The following is a 12,920-nucleotide window of genomic DNA, read 5'->3' on the forward strand; positions in this document are numbered from 1 at the left end:
CTCTCGATCATGATAAAGGATTTTTGTGAAGGAGAGTTTCTCCAAGTGAGAAACTATGTAAAATGTGTACATTTCTATATTATTTGGCTATCCTTTTTCACTTCAGGATGAAGTGCTGGCCAATGTAGCCTTGTTAATTTTAGGCTGCATTATTTGTCTTTCATTTTCTCTCAAGTGTCTATGCAGGACTGCAGAAGAAGACTACTTAAGAGACTATTTTGATTGCTTCGGGGTTCATGCACATGGGCGGGACTATTCACAGATTAGGACTATAAAAAGAGATACCCCCACTACAGAACTGGAGTTACAGGTAAGAAACTACTCCTACTTAAACAATATGCGGGGGGATGGAATTGTTTGTATTTATTCTGGCTCAAAGGTGGTAATCTAAACATCCCAGTATCTTTGGGTGAGTACTGCTCTTAAGAGCCTACGGTGTATTCTGCAACTAAATTATGAAATACAATAAAACTTGTTCTCAAAGAAATGGCTCACCCTCTCTCTAGATTTCAAATATCACCTCCAATCCTTTGCTCATGGTATGTTGTTCATCCTATGTAGTACTCCCTTAAAATCAAGGCTAGACAGATTTAGGTAGTACCATCAACTGTTAGAAAATCGCCTCAATATCTATTGTATGCCACAAAACATCTCCTCCCCCAAAGAAAATATACCCTCTATGAAAAAACAAAAACAGTGAAGTCCTTTATAAAAAGTAGGACGACTTTTATTTCCCTTTTGTCTGCTTATTTACAGCCATTACAGTGTGTTCTACAAAGATGCGTCACAACTTCAATCTGAAAAGCATCACCTATTCAGCTTTACAGGCACTACTTTAAGCAAGTATGTTCAAACATGTATATTGTAAGCTGAAGGTATAGCAACATTTACAGATTTATCTTGTAAATTCTCGTACAATGGAATAATATTTCTCTGAAGAAAATACTTGCACAATACAAATATATATATATATATTTACATACACACACCCATGATATATATTGCACCTATCCATAAGAGATAGAAATAAATTCCAAATGTTGAAATCTGTGGTCTTACATTTGAAATTTATAGCAGCCAAATGTGACGTTTCATTGCTCACAGTCTTTAACCATTTAAAAACATTCAAATTGCCTTTAGATCCAATTGCTTCTTTAAGCCACGGGATGCAATGAGACATTCTCTGGAGTGATAAATGTTTTCTCGGGCTCACAGGTTATCAGAAATTAAACTGGTGTAGGTTTTGCCCCAAAGGTATTGAGAACTACTTTAAACTGGAGCGAACCAGACAAAAATACGTGGATTTTCCATAATGTGCAAATAGCGCAACTTTCAAGATGCTCAGCTAAAGCAGACGACACGGGCTGCAATTCCTACTCAATGGATCACTACGCATAATACCATATGACATTAGGGATTTAAAAATGTTTGAGCACATACATTAGAATCTGCAAACCCCATGTAAGTATAGTTTAAAAGTGCTGCATTTAAAATAAGTCATATTTAACCCTGCAGCACTATAAATATATAAATAAAATAGTTTTCGGCGTACTTACTATGCAGTTTGGAATAAAAAAAAATAAGAAACCTTGCTCCTTTATCGACCAACACTGCCTTTGAATAAATAATGTCGGCTGAATCTCGATGAAAGATAACCATTCCTTACCATTAACGGAGGGTGCTCAGCAGCAGAATATAGTGCAGAATGACAAACTGATTGTATTTACGGGCTTTCTACATGCACATATTGAGATCAGGGAAACCATTTGTATTTTTGAGAAATGTAAAAAGGATAGAACTAGAATTAAACCCAAAAGGGGCAGGACCCAAATACAACCGTCTGAATTTTTCTCTTTTTACAGCCAGGCAAATGTGGCTTTTCAATACGATTTTGATATTTCAAAACACTAACCATTTTTTGCACACTGGTTTTTTTTTTTTTTTTTACACAAAAGGAGTTTAAAAAAATTGCTCGTTGTATCTTTCTCCTCTCACCATGATTATTAAAGGGATACATCCTCAAACGCATTAAGGCAAAGGGGTTCAAATGATTCCCTTTTAAACCTTGCATCAGGTTGACAGTAGATCAAGAGCGGAACACATTCGGTCAAGTTGTGCAGATCAACCTCAAAAAAGCAGAACGGCCTTTGCATAAATAACAAGAGGCACAATGGAGGTCCAGGAGGCAAGCAAGTAGAATCAAAAACGTTTAGCATGGGGAAATTTTTTGTCTCAAGTCTCAAAAGCAGCAATGTAGATCTAATCAAAAATACATAAAACCACATTCAATGAGGAGCAAAGTTCCATCTTAGATGCAACAATATGTAACAGTCCTCCCAAACTGAAACGTTATCCATCTTCACCGTGATTTGATCACTGTGATCAGTAGTTAGGTCAATACTATGGGATTAAGAGCAGTCTAATGTTCCAGCACCGTCATGGAGACCCACAGCATTGTTCATACAGTACACCTAAAACTGGGGGTTTGTTGAAACGGTAGTCCTCACATTATTTGGATTTTCAGAAATTCATTATGTCATTGTACAAGGCAATACATTTATACAATGTTTCTACTGATCGAATGTCAGTAAAACCAAAAACTTTACAGCTCACGGCATGGACAAAGTCTGAAAGTCTTGAGACAACCGAAACAAGTTCACAGGCTCGAAGGCTGCTGTATTGCAGGACCTGCTTCACATTCAGGCATGTTCTCCCCAGCCCTCATGTACATCAGAAAAAGCGTGACTGTGGCAAAAGTTGCAGCATTAACTGGGAAAGCTCGTAGAAGAGTTGAAGTGAGACCTCTTGTGAATACACGCCATCCTTCCACCTGATAACTCTTTTTTATGCAGTCAAGAATTCCATCATAATTATTGACACCCCCAACTCCATCGGCCTGAAGTCTGGACTTAATAACATCGATTGGGTAGGTTGACAGCCATGAGACAATTCCAGACATTCCTCCAGCCAACAATAATTTGGGAATCATGTAGCGGTCATTAGGTTCGCAACTTAAATATCTGGTTAGGCAGTCATATGTAAGGAAGTAAAATCCAAAACTTGGTGTTTCCCTTAGGAAAGTAGTAACCATGCCTCGGTTCACTCCCCGCAGCCCCTCTTTTCGATGGATTTTAACCAGGCAATCAAGGGAATTTTTATAATTTTTAGACTTAGATTTGTATTCGCCGGTGCCCTGGAGCTGCATTCTTGTTTTAGCCAACTCCATTGGACAACAGATTACACACTGCATTGCTCCTGCTGCTGCCCCTGCGAGAAATTGATTAAGTGGAGTGTCATTCTCAAGACGACGAATGACATTTCCTTGGACACCGAACACGAGAGCGTTAATGAAGGTTAATCCCATCATGGGTGATCCAATTCCCTTGTACAGTCCAAAGGCCTAAACGAAAGATAAAAAGAAGAACATAATTATAATTGTAATTGACAAAAAGAACAACAAATAATTCCCATTTTAATCATACCTGGATTAATTCAACAAAATCAGAAAAATACTTAAGTGTCGTGGGTATTCAGAAAAGATTTACAAAGTTCTACGAAAGACCCTTCAATGGAGGATATTTTTATTGGCTTAGGCCAGAGTTCTTCAATCCACAGGCCCCGAGGGGGGGAGTGCTGCATATGGGGGCGTGCACTACACTGTAAAACCCTACCTTTGTTTATCTTGTACTGTGCTACGATAGCAAGACGTCACCCATTTCAAATGGGGATTTTTGATAGGAGACCTCCGGAGCAGCAGCAGCTAATCAGCTGGTAGGAACGTCACCACCGACGTTCCACCAATGATGGGACAACAGCAGATTGTGGGAAGTGCCGCAAAATGTGCGTGCTTAAAGTTCCTGCATTCCACTGCTTGCTGCCTTTTCTTCTTTGTTTCCGGAGTTTTTCCGTCGCCTGGCTATGAAGGAAAATCTACGTCAGATAAGAGGGCTTTTTGGAAGGGGGTGGGGGCGGAATTTGCCGGGGGTTCAGCAGTAACGGAGGGTTGGAGGGAGGGGAAATCAATGGGGCACAAAGTGCTCATTCTTTTTTAATTCCACACGCTAACCGTCCTAAAGCAGTCTAATCATCTTCCAGATCTTATTACTTAGACTAGCGAAGTAACGTAGTAAAAATTCAGAACATGGGGGCACAACCAAAGCAATCATGGCACTGAATGTACATCCATAAGTAATTTCAAACACCAGATATGTGTAACTGATGTACATTCCGGTATATTGCTTTTGCATAGTAACCTGCAATGAGACACAAGCTTTAGAGATCTTTTTTTCTGGATAACATAAAAACAGCAACAACTTATCACTGGCTGAGCACAGCAGAACAATTTGTTGACAGCATGCAGGAAGAATTTTACAAATTCATAATAAAAGACAATTGCAGGAGGTACCTCTGTCGTTCTCTAAGCACAGCAAACCTTGATTCCGATAAAACTACCAAAGTCACAGAAGGAGAAATAACCTTCCAGAACAGAGCCCTGGCTCAAAGTGTCCAATCTCTTTTCTTATGAGCTGGTTAATTTCTAAATGCTTTTACTGCAGTGGGAGACAAGGAGTCTCCTTTGCTAAAACCGAAAGGGAACGAACAGACAGTCCAATGTGGACTGTCTGTTCCTTCGTGTTTGTTTCATAGCACAGGAGACTCCTTGCCTCTCACTACAGCTGAATAATTTCAGTCCTAGGAATTAGACCCCCTCCTGTTCCCAGAAAGGAGCGCACGTTTCTTTTAAAATTACACAGGCAGGAGCACAACGTCCAGAGTGCTAAAATGGCTTCAAATTGCCAAAAAAAATGCCATGTGTGGTTTAAAGAGCCTGCAAATTACTTGTCTTAACACTAAATACAGGTTATGGATAAAGAAGTTTGTATACATTTGTAATGTGACTTTTCTGTCTTTGTTCCCTTTAATTATCTGTCAAGGATCATTCAGGCAGCCCTAGAACAAAATTAAAAGTGCTTTCTATTTATATTTGCTGTTCAAAGTACGCACAGATTAAGTACTGAAAATACAGCTTTAGGTGACTGCTTATTTGTGTACCGCCTTGGACATCAAAATAATGAACTGGCAACCCTAATCATAAAACTGAACGTTTGTTGCAAGATCAGCACATTATTTCCTCCACCCTCAATCCCTGGTTAATGCCATAATAGCAATAGTTTAACTTAAGTCGGAAACCCTTCACCGCTATCAATAACATGCTGAGTTACCTCAAGTGTCTGAGAATGCACCCTGTATTCAGACAACTCTCTCCTCATTCTCGCCCTACACTTTCACGCTAACCCTGCACTCACAGCGATCACAATGCCCTCACATTGATCCCCATGCACTCACAGCATTCACCAGCTCAACCTACACTCAGAGTGATCACTCTGCGCTCACAATGCACTTGCACTGTTTGCCCTGTACCTTTCCTGCAGTCAAACGAGCACACTACTCAACCTGCACTCATGTGACACTTCACAAACCTGTCCCCAACTCTGCTCAATCTGCAATGTCACTCAAGCAAGCCAATCACTAACCATACATTCATTCATCCCTCTCTCAACTTACATCCGCACCCAAATACATCTAGTCACCTCACTCACCCTGCAGTCACTTCTCTCACCTCACTCTCACACTGATGAATTGCTCACTGTGCACTCACATGGGCACTCCTGCCACCCACACAGCGCAGAGGGATAATGTGCCTGCTACAAAGTCTGATTAAACTAGTAGTGCTATAAGAAAAATATATGTTTGTCAGAAAGGTGCTGTAGAGAATGAGGTGCACTGTTGGTGAGTGGTAGTGAGGGAAATCATGGAGAAGGAGGAAATGGGGGAGGGGGTGCCAAAAATACTATTGCACTGTAAGCGACCAGTGCTATGGCCATCCCTGGCTGAGAGTGTTAGCCCTCCCCCCCCTGAATTTTGGGTTGCGCCCTTATACACAAGTATGGCCATGTCGTGCCCCATCAAGTTTTTGTCCTAAAGTACAAAAGAACACATTTACATACACTGCAATCCTGCCTTTCTGGTGGCTCCTTGATAGAGACAGCTCTATTATTTTTGCCCTGATGGCCTGGAATAATTCTCAAACAGATTCTTGTGAATACCGTTTATCATTTCTTTTGAATGTGATTGATGTGGGAGAGTCTATTACAAGTTGCACAGAAATGGGTTTGTTTCATGCAACAACCATTAAAACGTTTTTTTAGATCAAAACGGGCCCTCACAAATGACAAATTGGAGGATTTCACAGATATTATTCGCTGTAAATTTAGTGGATGTGGAGAACAGGATGGCATAAGCAAAAATCCATTCACAGATTGACCGTCTCTGTGGTGAAAAATAGGGACACCTTTCACATTAATGTTGGGGGCGTTATTATCAATCTATGTCTTGTGTAAAAAAAAAAAGCATCCTAGTAAAAACAATTTGCACACATTTTATCTTGGAAAAAAGTTTTTGAGCTGTGTAAAAAGCCTCTGCCATTTAACCACACCCACTCACAATCTTGCAGTTTACTAAACACTCTTATTGTGTGAAACATTATTTGCCGGATATGGCCTGGGATATGCGGGTGGCGGTCGAATATGTAGTGTACCAGAGGTCAGGTGGAGTTCATGTTTAAGTCAGTGTTGTCAGAGACAACCCCATTTTTGAGAAGTGGTCTATACATACATCTGCACTTTGATGTGAAGTGAAAGGAGAAACATAACCATTGACATTTAAGCAAGATACATTGGTATCAAGGACTCATCTTTTCAAACGAACTATTCAGCCCAACTCCAAGATGGAAAAGGGCCTCGGGTATCATAATCTTCAAAAGCTAGAGAATTGACTCAGATACCTATTAAACCACATCTTAACCCTATTACCTCAACAACATAGTCGTAGCACTGGGTATTTTAATTTACTACCAATTTTTTTTGGTACTCTTTATTACTTTCAGGACCAGTGCTACGACTATGTTGTATAAAGGCATTAGCAAAGGAGTAGGTAGCAGAGTCAGCCTGAATTTTGGAACGTTCTCCAGTTCCATACCACTACATGGATGAAAACCTACTGGCACAAGGTCACAAAGGTTTCTCAAGTCAACAAAATAGAATGGGTAAAAGGTAAGCGGCTCACTTAAATTGTTTAGAGCCAACAAATAGTCTAGACACATCCCTGTAATTATTAAGGAATGAGGCATGCAGATAGGTTACTTTAGTAGAGGTTTTATGTAAGGGTTTCATGCGGAGTGGCCGAGGAAGGGGTATTGCGGAGATTGAGGCATCCAAAGCAAGAGATCAGAAAGTCACAGTGCTTGAGCTAGGCTGATAACATTTGCACATACTGAAGTGTTATTAAATTCGAAGGTTCATTTATAACGATGTCAGCACATATTTGTTACTTACAGTTTCTTGCCTTATGATAGACTGAAAACAATGGTAGGTGCCACGGTAGAGAGGCTTGGCAGAATTCTGAACTTGCAAGCGCACCTATGGGAAACGTGATCAATTAATGAAATGCTACCACATAAATTAACCATTGATAATACAAAAACAAAATGTAATTTCTAAACACTTGAGCTTTAAGTGAACAAAACGATATAACATCTGCAGCTCAGACATGGTTGCATTACACATCTAGCACATGCATAAAGTGATTGTTAGCATTTCTATAGATTAAAAGGCAACCATTTATGAAAAAAAAAACAGTTTTTATTAACATAAAAGTAGCCAGTACACTGGAGTGTATACATTACACACTGTGGTTTTGCTTTTCTAATACACATTATAGCATTAGTGAGGGGTAGTAATAAAGGTGTATCTTTCTTAGGGTGATATCCAGGTGCAGTTAGAAGAGTAAAGAGTATCCCGCCTCCCCCACTCTGCTGTATGGATTTCGGCCGGGGGCGTGGACTCAGATCTCCTCCCCTCCCGTGTCTCTGACTCACTCCGGTGCGTGGTTGTTATTGCTGCCCTCATTTTCCATCTCTAGACCATAGTGTCTCATCCATGGGGCCCAGATTCTGGTGAACTTTTTGGGGCAACCCTGGACCTTATTGGCCACCCGCTCTGCGACCATATATAAATCCATACCCGCCCTCCATTCTGCGAGTGTGGAAGATCAGGAGCTCCCCAGTGTTTGGCTATGTCTCTCTTGGCCCCCAGTATCGCACTCAGCTCCCCCAATATCGGATCCCAATATATACTTATATGAGGGCACTCTCGCAAAGTGTGCATGTATGTACTGTGTTCAACTTTACATATCAGGCAATTGAGAGTGTCCACTTTCCCCATAGTATGGAGGCGTGCCCTGTCAAAGTATACTCCAAGCAGGATTTTGTACTGCATCAGTCGCAGCTTGATTGAGACATCCCTCGGGTCCATCAGGGCCTTTTCTCAGTTTATGTCTGGTAGCTGTCCTGTCCTAATTTCCCACCTAGCTCTAAGGGCGCCCAACTGCCCTGGGATATTATGGATTAGTGTTTTCCAGGTCCATGAGACCACTTTGTCTGGGATTTCTTCCTGCAGTAGTCTGCCTTCAAGTGAATTCGGGGAGCATCGTGGAGTCGAACACTTCAGCTTTCCAAGTGTGTTGTAACTGCAGATATTTATATCTTTGGAAACTGCTTCGTTGGAAAACGCTTTGGAGTGCCATAAGGAGATGGTCCCTTCTTGGAGTATGTCGCCCAGTCCGGAGATCCCCACGGTGTCCCACCCTTTGAAGCCCTGGAGCCTAGTTATCTCTGGTAGTCTTGCCCCCTCCCAAAGCGGTGTCTCATTGGTCATTTTTTTTTTATCCCATTTAATTTGATGTGCGGTCCTCTTTCATGCCTCTATGATTCTTTGAGTGGCAGGCAGTAGTCTTCCAGTTCCCCTGACTCGTATAAATAGTGCAGGTGTCAGTGATGTCGAAACTGAAACCTTTCCAAGGTGTGGGTGGCATGGTCTCCGGGCATGTGTCCCCATTCATCGATAACTATCAAGTAGGCTGCCCTGTAGTATGATTGTATGTCCGGTAAGGCTATACCTTCATTGTATTGGTTACACTGCAGTGTGGATAGTGCTATTCGTGGGTGACTTCCGTCCCAGAGGAGTGTGCGTAGTTTGGCAAGGATAGTGGTGAAGATTGTCTCTGGAATTCGACAGTATGTGTTTTGTAATATGTACAGTAGCTTCAGGAGTGTTATCATTTTGCACACTGCATCGTCCTTGGAGATATAGAGCCCCAAATATTGAAAGCCCTCTCTGACCACCATAAATTGTCCTGGTAGGTTGTCAGTATCAAGCGAGGCCCCCACCGGGTAAAGACTAGATTTGTTCCAATTAATGTGGTATCCAGAGTAGTCACCATATTATCCAAATAGCTGCAGTATCAACTGTAGTGCCACATTGGGGTCACTAATGTACAGTAGAATGTTGTCCGCATACAAAGAGATTCTTTCAACCCCGAGATGCCCGGTGTCGTCGCTAACACCGCTTAATCCTGGATGTGTCCTAATTAGACATGCAAGCGGCTCCAGTACCAGTGCAAATAATAGCAGGCACAACAGGTATCACAGTCTAGTGCCTCTCTTTACCGGAAAGTCTGCAGACGTCTCGCCATTGACGAGCACTCTAGCCCTGGGGTTAGTGTATAGCGGTTCTAGCCATGCCATAAAGGCAGGTCCAAATCCAAACTTCAACAGGACCTGGCGCATTTAGGGCCAGTCCACCATGTTGAAGGCTTTCTCAGGATATATGGAGAGGAGGATGCGAGGGGCCAGCCTGTCTCACCATTTCTAGCCAAGCGGCGGAGATTGAAGCATGTGGCGCGTTTGGGCATAAAACCCTGGTCGCAGTGGATCTGGGAAGTAATCGCTGTGAGCAAGCCGGAAGCCAGAAAAGAGGTCAGTATTTTGGTTTCCACATTAAGTAGCGATATCTGGCAGTACGAACTCCAGTTTGTGAGGCGCTTTCCGGGATTATGAACCACCACAATGATGGCCTAACATAGGTCGGGAGGCAGCATTCCTTCTCCCAATGCTGCATTGAACATGTTCAAAGTTGCAGGGCAAGTAGATTGGCATTACGTTAAAAAAATTCTGATGGTAATCCATTTGGGCCCAGAGAACTTCCGGATTTCTGCCTGGATATCACGCCGGTCACTCCTTGTAGTGTAAGGTCGTTATCAAAGGCCGTTTGGTTCTCGTGCGTGACCATGGGGATTTCTATGGTATGTAGGTAGTTGTGTATTTGTGTCTCATCTGCTAGGGGTCTGTCCTCAGAGGGCCCTGTAGTAAAGAGCGAACGCGTCAGCAACCACCTGTGCAGTCGTGTGAACTGCCCCGCCTTTGTGACTCTCCACCACACCTCTCTCTCCCTGTTGCCTAGCCAAGCTAGGTGTTTCCCGACTCTGTCTCCCCACTTGTAGAGTCGATGTTGTATAGCCACAGGTTGGATTCGTACTTCTCGCACCACCACTGCCCGGTACTCACTTAGAGTACCGCGATCTGGAGAAGCAAATGAGCACCTGAGTCAGGAGTAATGTGTCGGTCAAGGAGCTTCTGTTCTAAGGCCTCAACCTAGTGTGTTTCTTCTTTCCGCTTGTGGGCTATTATATTTTGCGCTCTGACTCGCAACACCGCCTTGCATGCCTCCCATAACGTAACTGTCGAGGGCACAGTGCCCTTGTTTTCACGAAAGTATAGCTCTGTGGCTATCCGGAACTCCCTGGCTACTGGGCGGTCATGTCGGCAGCCTCCACTCACGCCTGGGATTGCAGCTACCCCCCTTCCGTCAGCCGCAGAGGTGAGTGGTCAGATAAGCCCCTAGCTAAATACTCTGCTTTTTCAATCCTTGAGAAGACTCTGTGGGCCCTTGAGAAGTAGGAGTAACTATGCATCTTGGGGTTTTGTCTACGTCAAAGATCAGTTAATCCGAGAGAGCCTACAAACTCAGCCAGTGGGGTAGGTATGCATGGCCCCTCCCCTCACTTATCTTAGCTCGGTCAATGTGTGGGCCATGTACATCGTTAAAGTCACCACCCAGTAGATGTTTGGAAGGGCCAAACCCAAGGAGTATCTTGGCCAGTTTGAAAAGTGTTTGGCTCTGTAATTGTGGCGAAGCATGTGCACCGATCAGGGCGAGTTCCCTCCAGCCCCACGTTCCCTGTACTGCAACATACGTGCCATTGGGATCTACCCAGATCTTGGTTGTTTGGAAAGGCATTTTCCTGATCAGTATGGCAACTCCCATTGACCCAGTTGTGAAATCCACGTGGGCTAGCATGGTATATGGTCCCCTCCTCAAAAAGGCACAGCGAGAACTATATCTAGTTTAAGCCTTTTGAGGTATTGGATAACTAGCCCCCTCTTAACCTTATTCCCCATACCATTGACATTCCAGGTCAGCACAAATAGCTCTTTCCCGCAATTGTTCCATGTATTTGGGCTTGGCTGCCCCTCCTGCGTGTACCCCCTTCCTCCAATTCCCCAATTCTGCACCATAGGCTGCTTGTGAGTTGTTCCGGGTGTCAGGCAAAAAACGTGAACAATCCCTCAGACAGTGCAATTTGCTTCCCCTCCCCCCTTAGTCCACTCTCCAACGGGATGATGTGTGAAAGGGGGTCCCTGCCCAGGCCCCCAGAGTCTCAGTGGTCAGGGAACTTGTTATCTCTCCTCTGCCTAAGGCCCATTTTTGTGGGGGTGCCCAAAAGTGGAGACCTCCTGTCCAGCGACGGCTTCTCTGTGAGGGCAGCTCCTCAATCCATACCCAAGCCTCTTCGGTTGTCTCGGAAAACTATGATTTGACTTGAGAGTACTTTCAGTATTGCGGGAAAGAGCAGCATTTACTGGATTCTGAGGGCTCTTAGTTTTGTCTTGACCGATTCGAACGTGCACCAGAGTGATTGCACTTCACTGGAGTAATCTAGGAATGCCATTATCTTGGTATTGAAATATTTGAGTTAGCCACGCTTTCTCCATTCCCAGAGTATTAGGTCTCGATCTTGAAAATTAAACATTTCTCATCCGTCTCCGGGGCGCCCCAGGCAGTGGTTGCCTACTGGGCATTCTATGGGCCCGCTCAATTATAAAGCAGTTTGAGAATTTGGCCGCCGATAGTAAATCTTTAAGCCATGTGATCAGAAAAGCGACAGGGTCTGATCTCTCCGTTGAAGTGCAAGTTAACCATTTAAAAAATTGTCCATTTGTACACATTTATTCCCCCATGTCGTCATATATATATATATTTTTTTGACTATATGGTTTAAAAAGCATTGAATAAAACTGTTCTACTGCTGACCTCAAACTCAGAGGTGCAGTTTTACCAGCCTTTGACAATCTATTACGTTTTTGTATTGGCGGGGGAAGTGGTAATCATTTACCCACGTTAAATATCTTAACAGCCCCATTTTGCCCTTGGAGGGGGTCAGGGGAACAGAAATCAGCTTAAGTTGTAGAGGCGCAGATGATCATGGTCTACACTTGCAGTATACACCATTTTTTTTCTAAACACTGGCCTCCACACCCCCACAACAAATGCTGGTCTGAACCTCATTTATTCGGGGGAAAAAGTAGCAGGCTCAGCCAGGAGAAATGAAGGAAGGCTACCAAGTCATGAATCTGGAAGTAGAGCCGTGATTGTTCCCGAAACCTGCCTCTTTGGTGTGGACCGCATTCTTATAACCTGCAATTGCATTTGTGCCCATGGTGATATTGTGGTGCCCTTATGCCTAAAAATGGAAAATCAATAGCGAAGTATGTGATGGTGAACATACTTTTATGAAATCACCTAGAACCAATCTTAACTGCACTGCAAGTTGCAACACTAATGCTGGCTTGACTCGTTCAAATTAACACTAATGTAGTAGCATCAAAGATACGTCTTTACAAGTCTCTGCAGGAGTGCTCAATAGGTGCTATATGACTAAGTTAGAAACGATTTGTACTATCA

The 12,920-nt window shown here is 43.1% G+C and overlaps 1 protein-coding gene across 1 annotated transcript in view; it reads right to left on the reverse strand.

The window, feature by feature from the left end:
- Nucleotides 1-711: 711 nt before the first annotated feature.
- SLC25A29 (solute carrier family 25 member 29) overlaps nt 712-12,920 on the reverse strand; it is a 49,165-nt gene continuing 36,956 nt past the window's right edge. The window contains exons 3-4 of the mRNA XM_086937806.1: nt 7,395-7,478; nt 712-3,400 (exon numbers count right to left, since the gene is read on the reverse strand). Coding sequence (XP_086793932.1) covers nt 2,657-3,400; nt 7,395-7,478 — 828 coding nt within the window. The 3' untranslated portion in view covers nt 712-2,656. The remainder of the gene's footprint in view (nt 3,401-7,394; nt 7,479-12,920) is intronic.

Source organism: Lissotriton vulgaris, chromosome 9, assembly GCF_964263255.1.
Source record: "Lissotriton vulgaris chromosome 9, aLisVul1.2, whole genome shotgun sequence".
Taxonomy (NCBI): Eukaryota; Metazoa; Chordata; class Amphibia; order Caudata; family Salamandridae; genus Lissotriton; species Lissotriton vulgaris.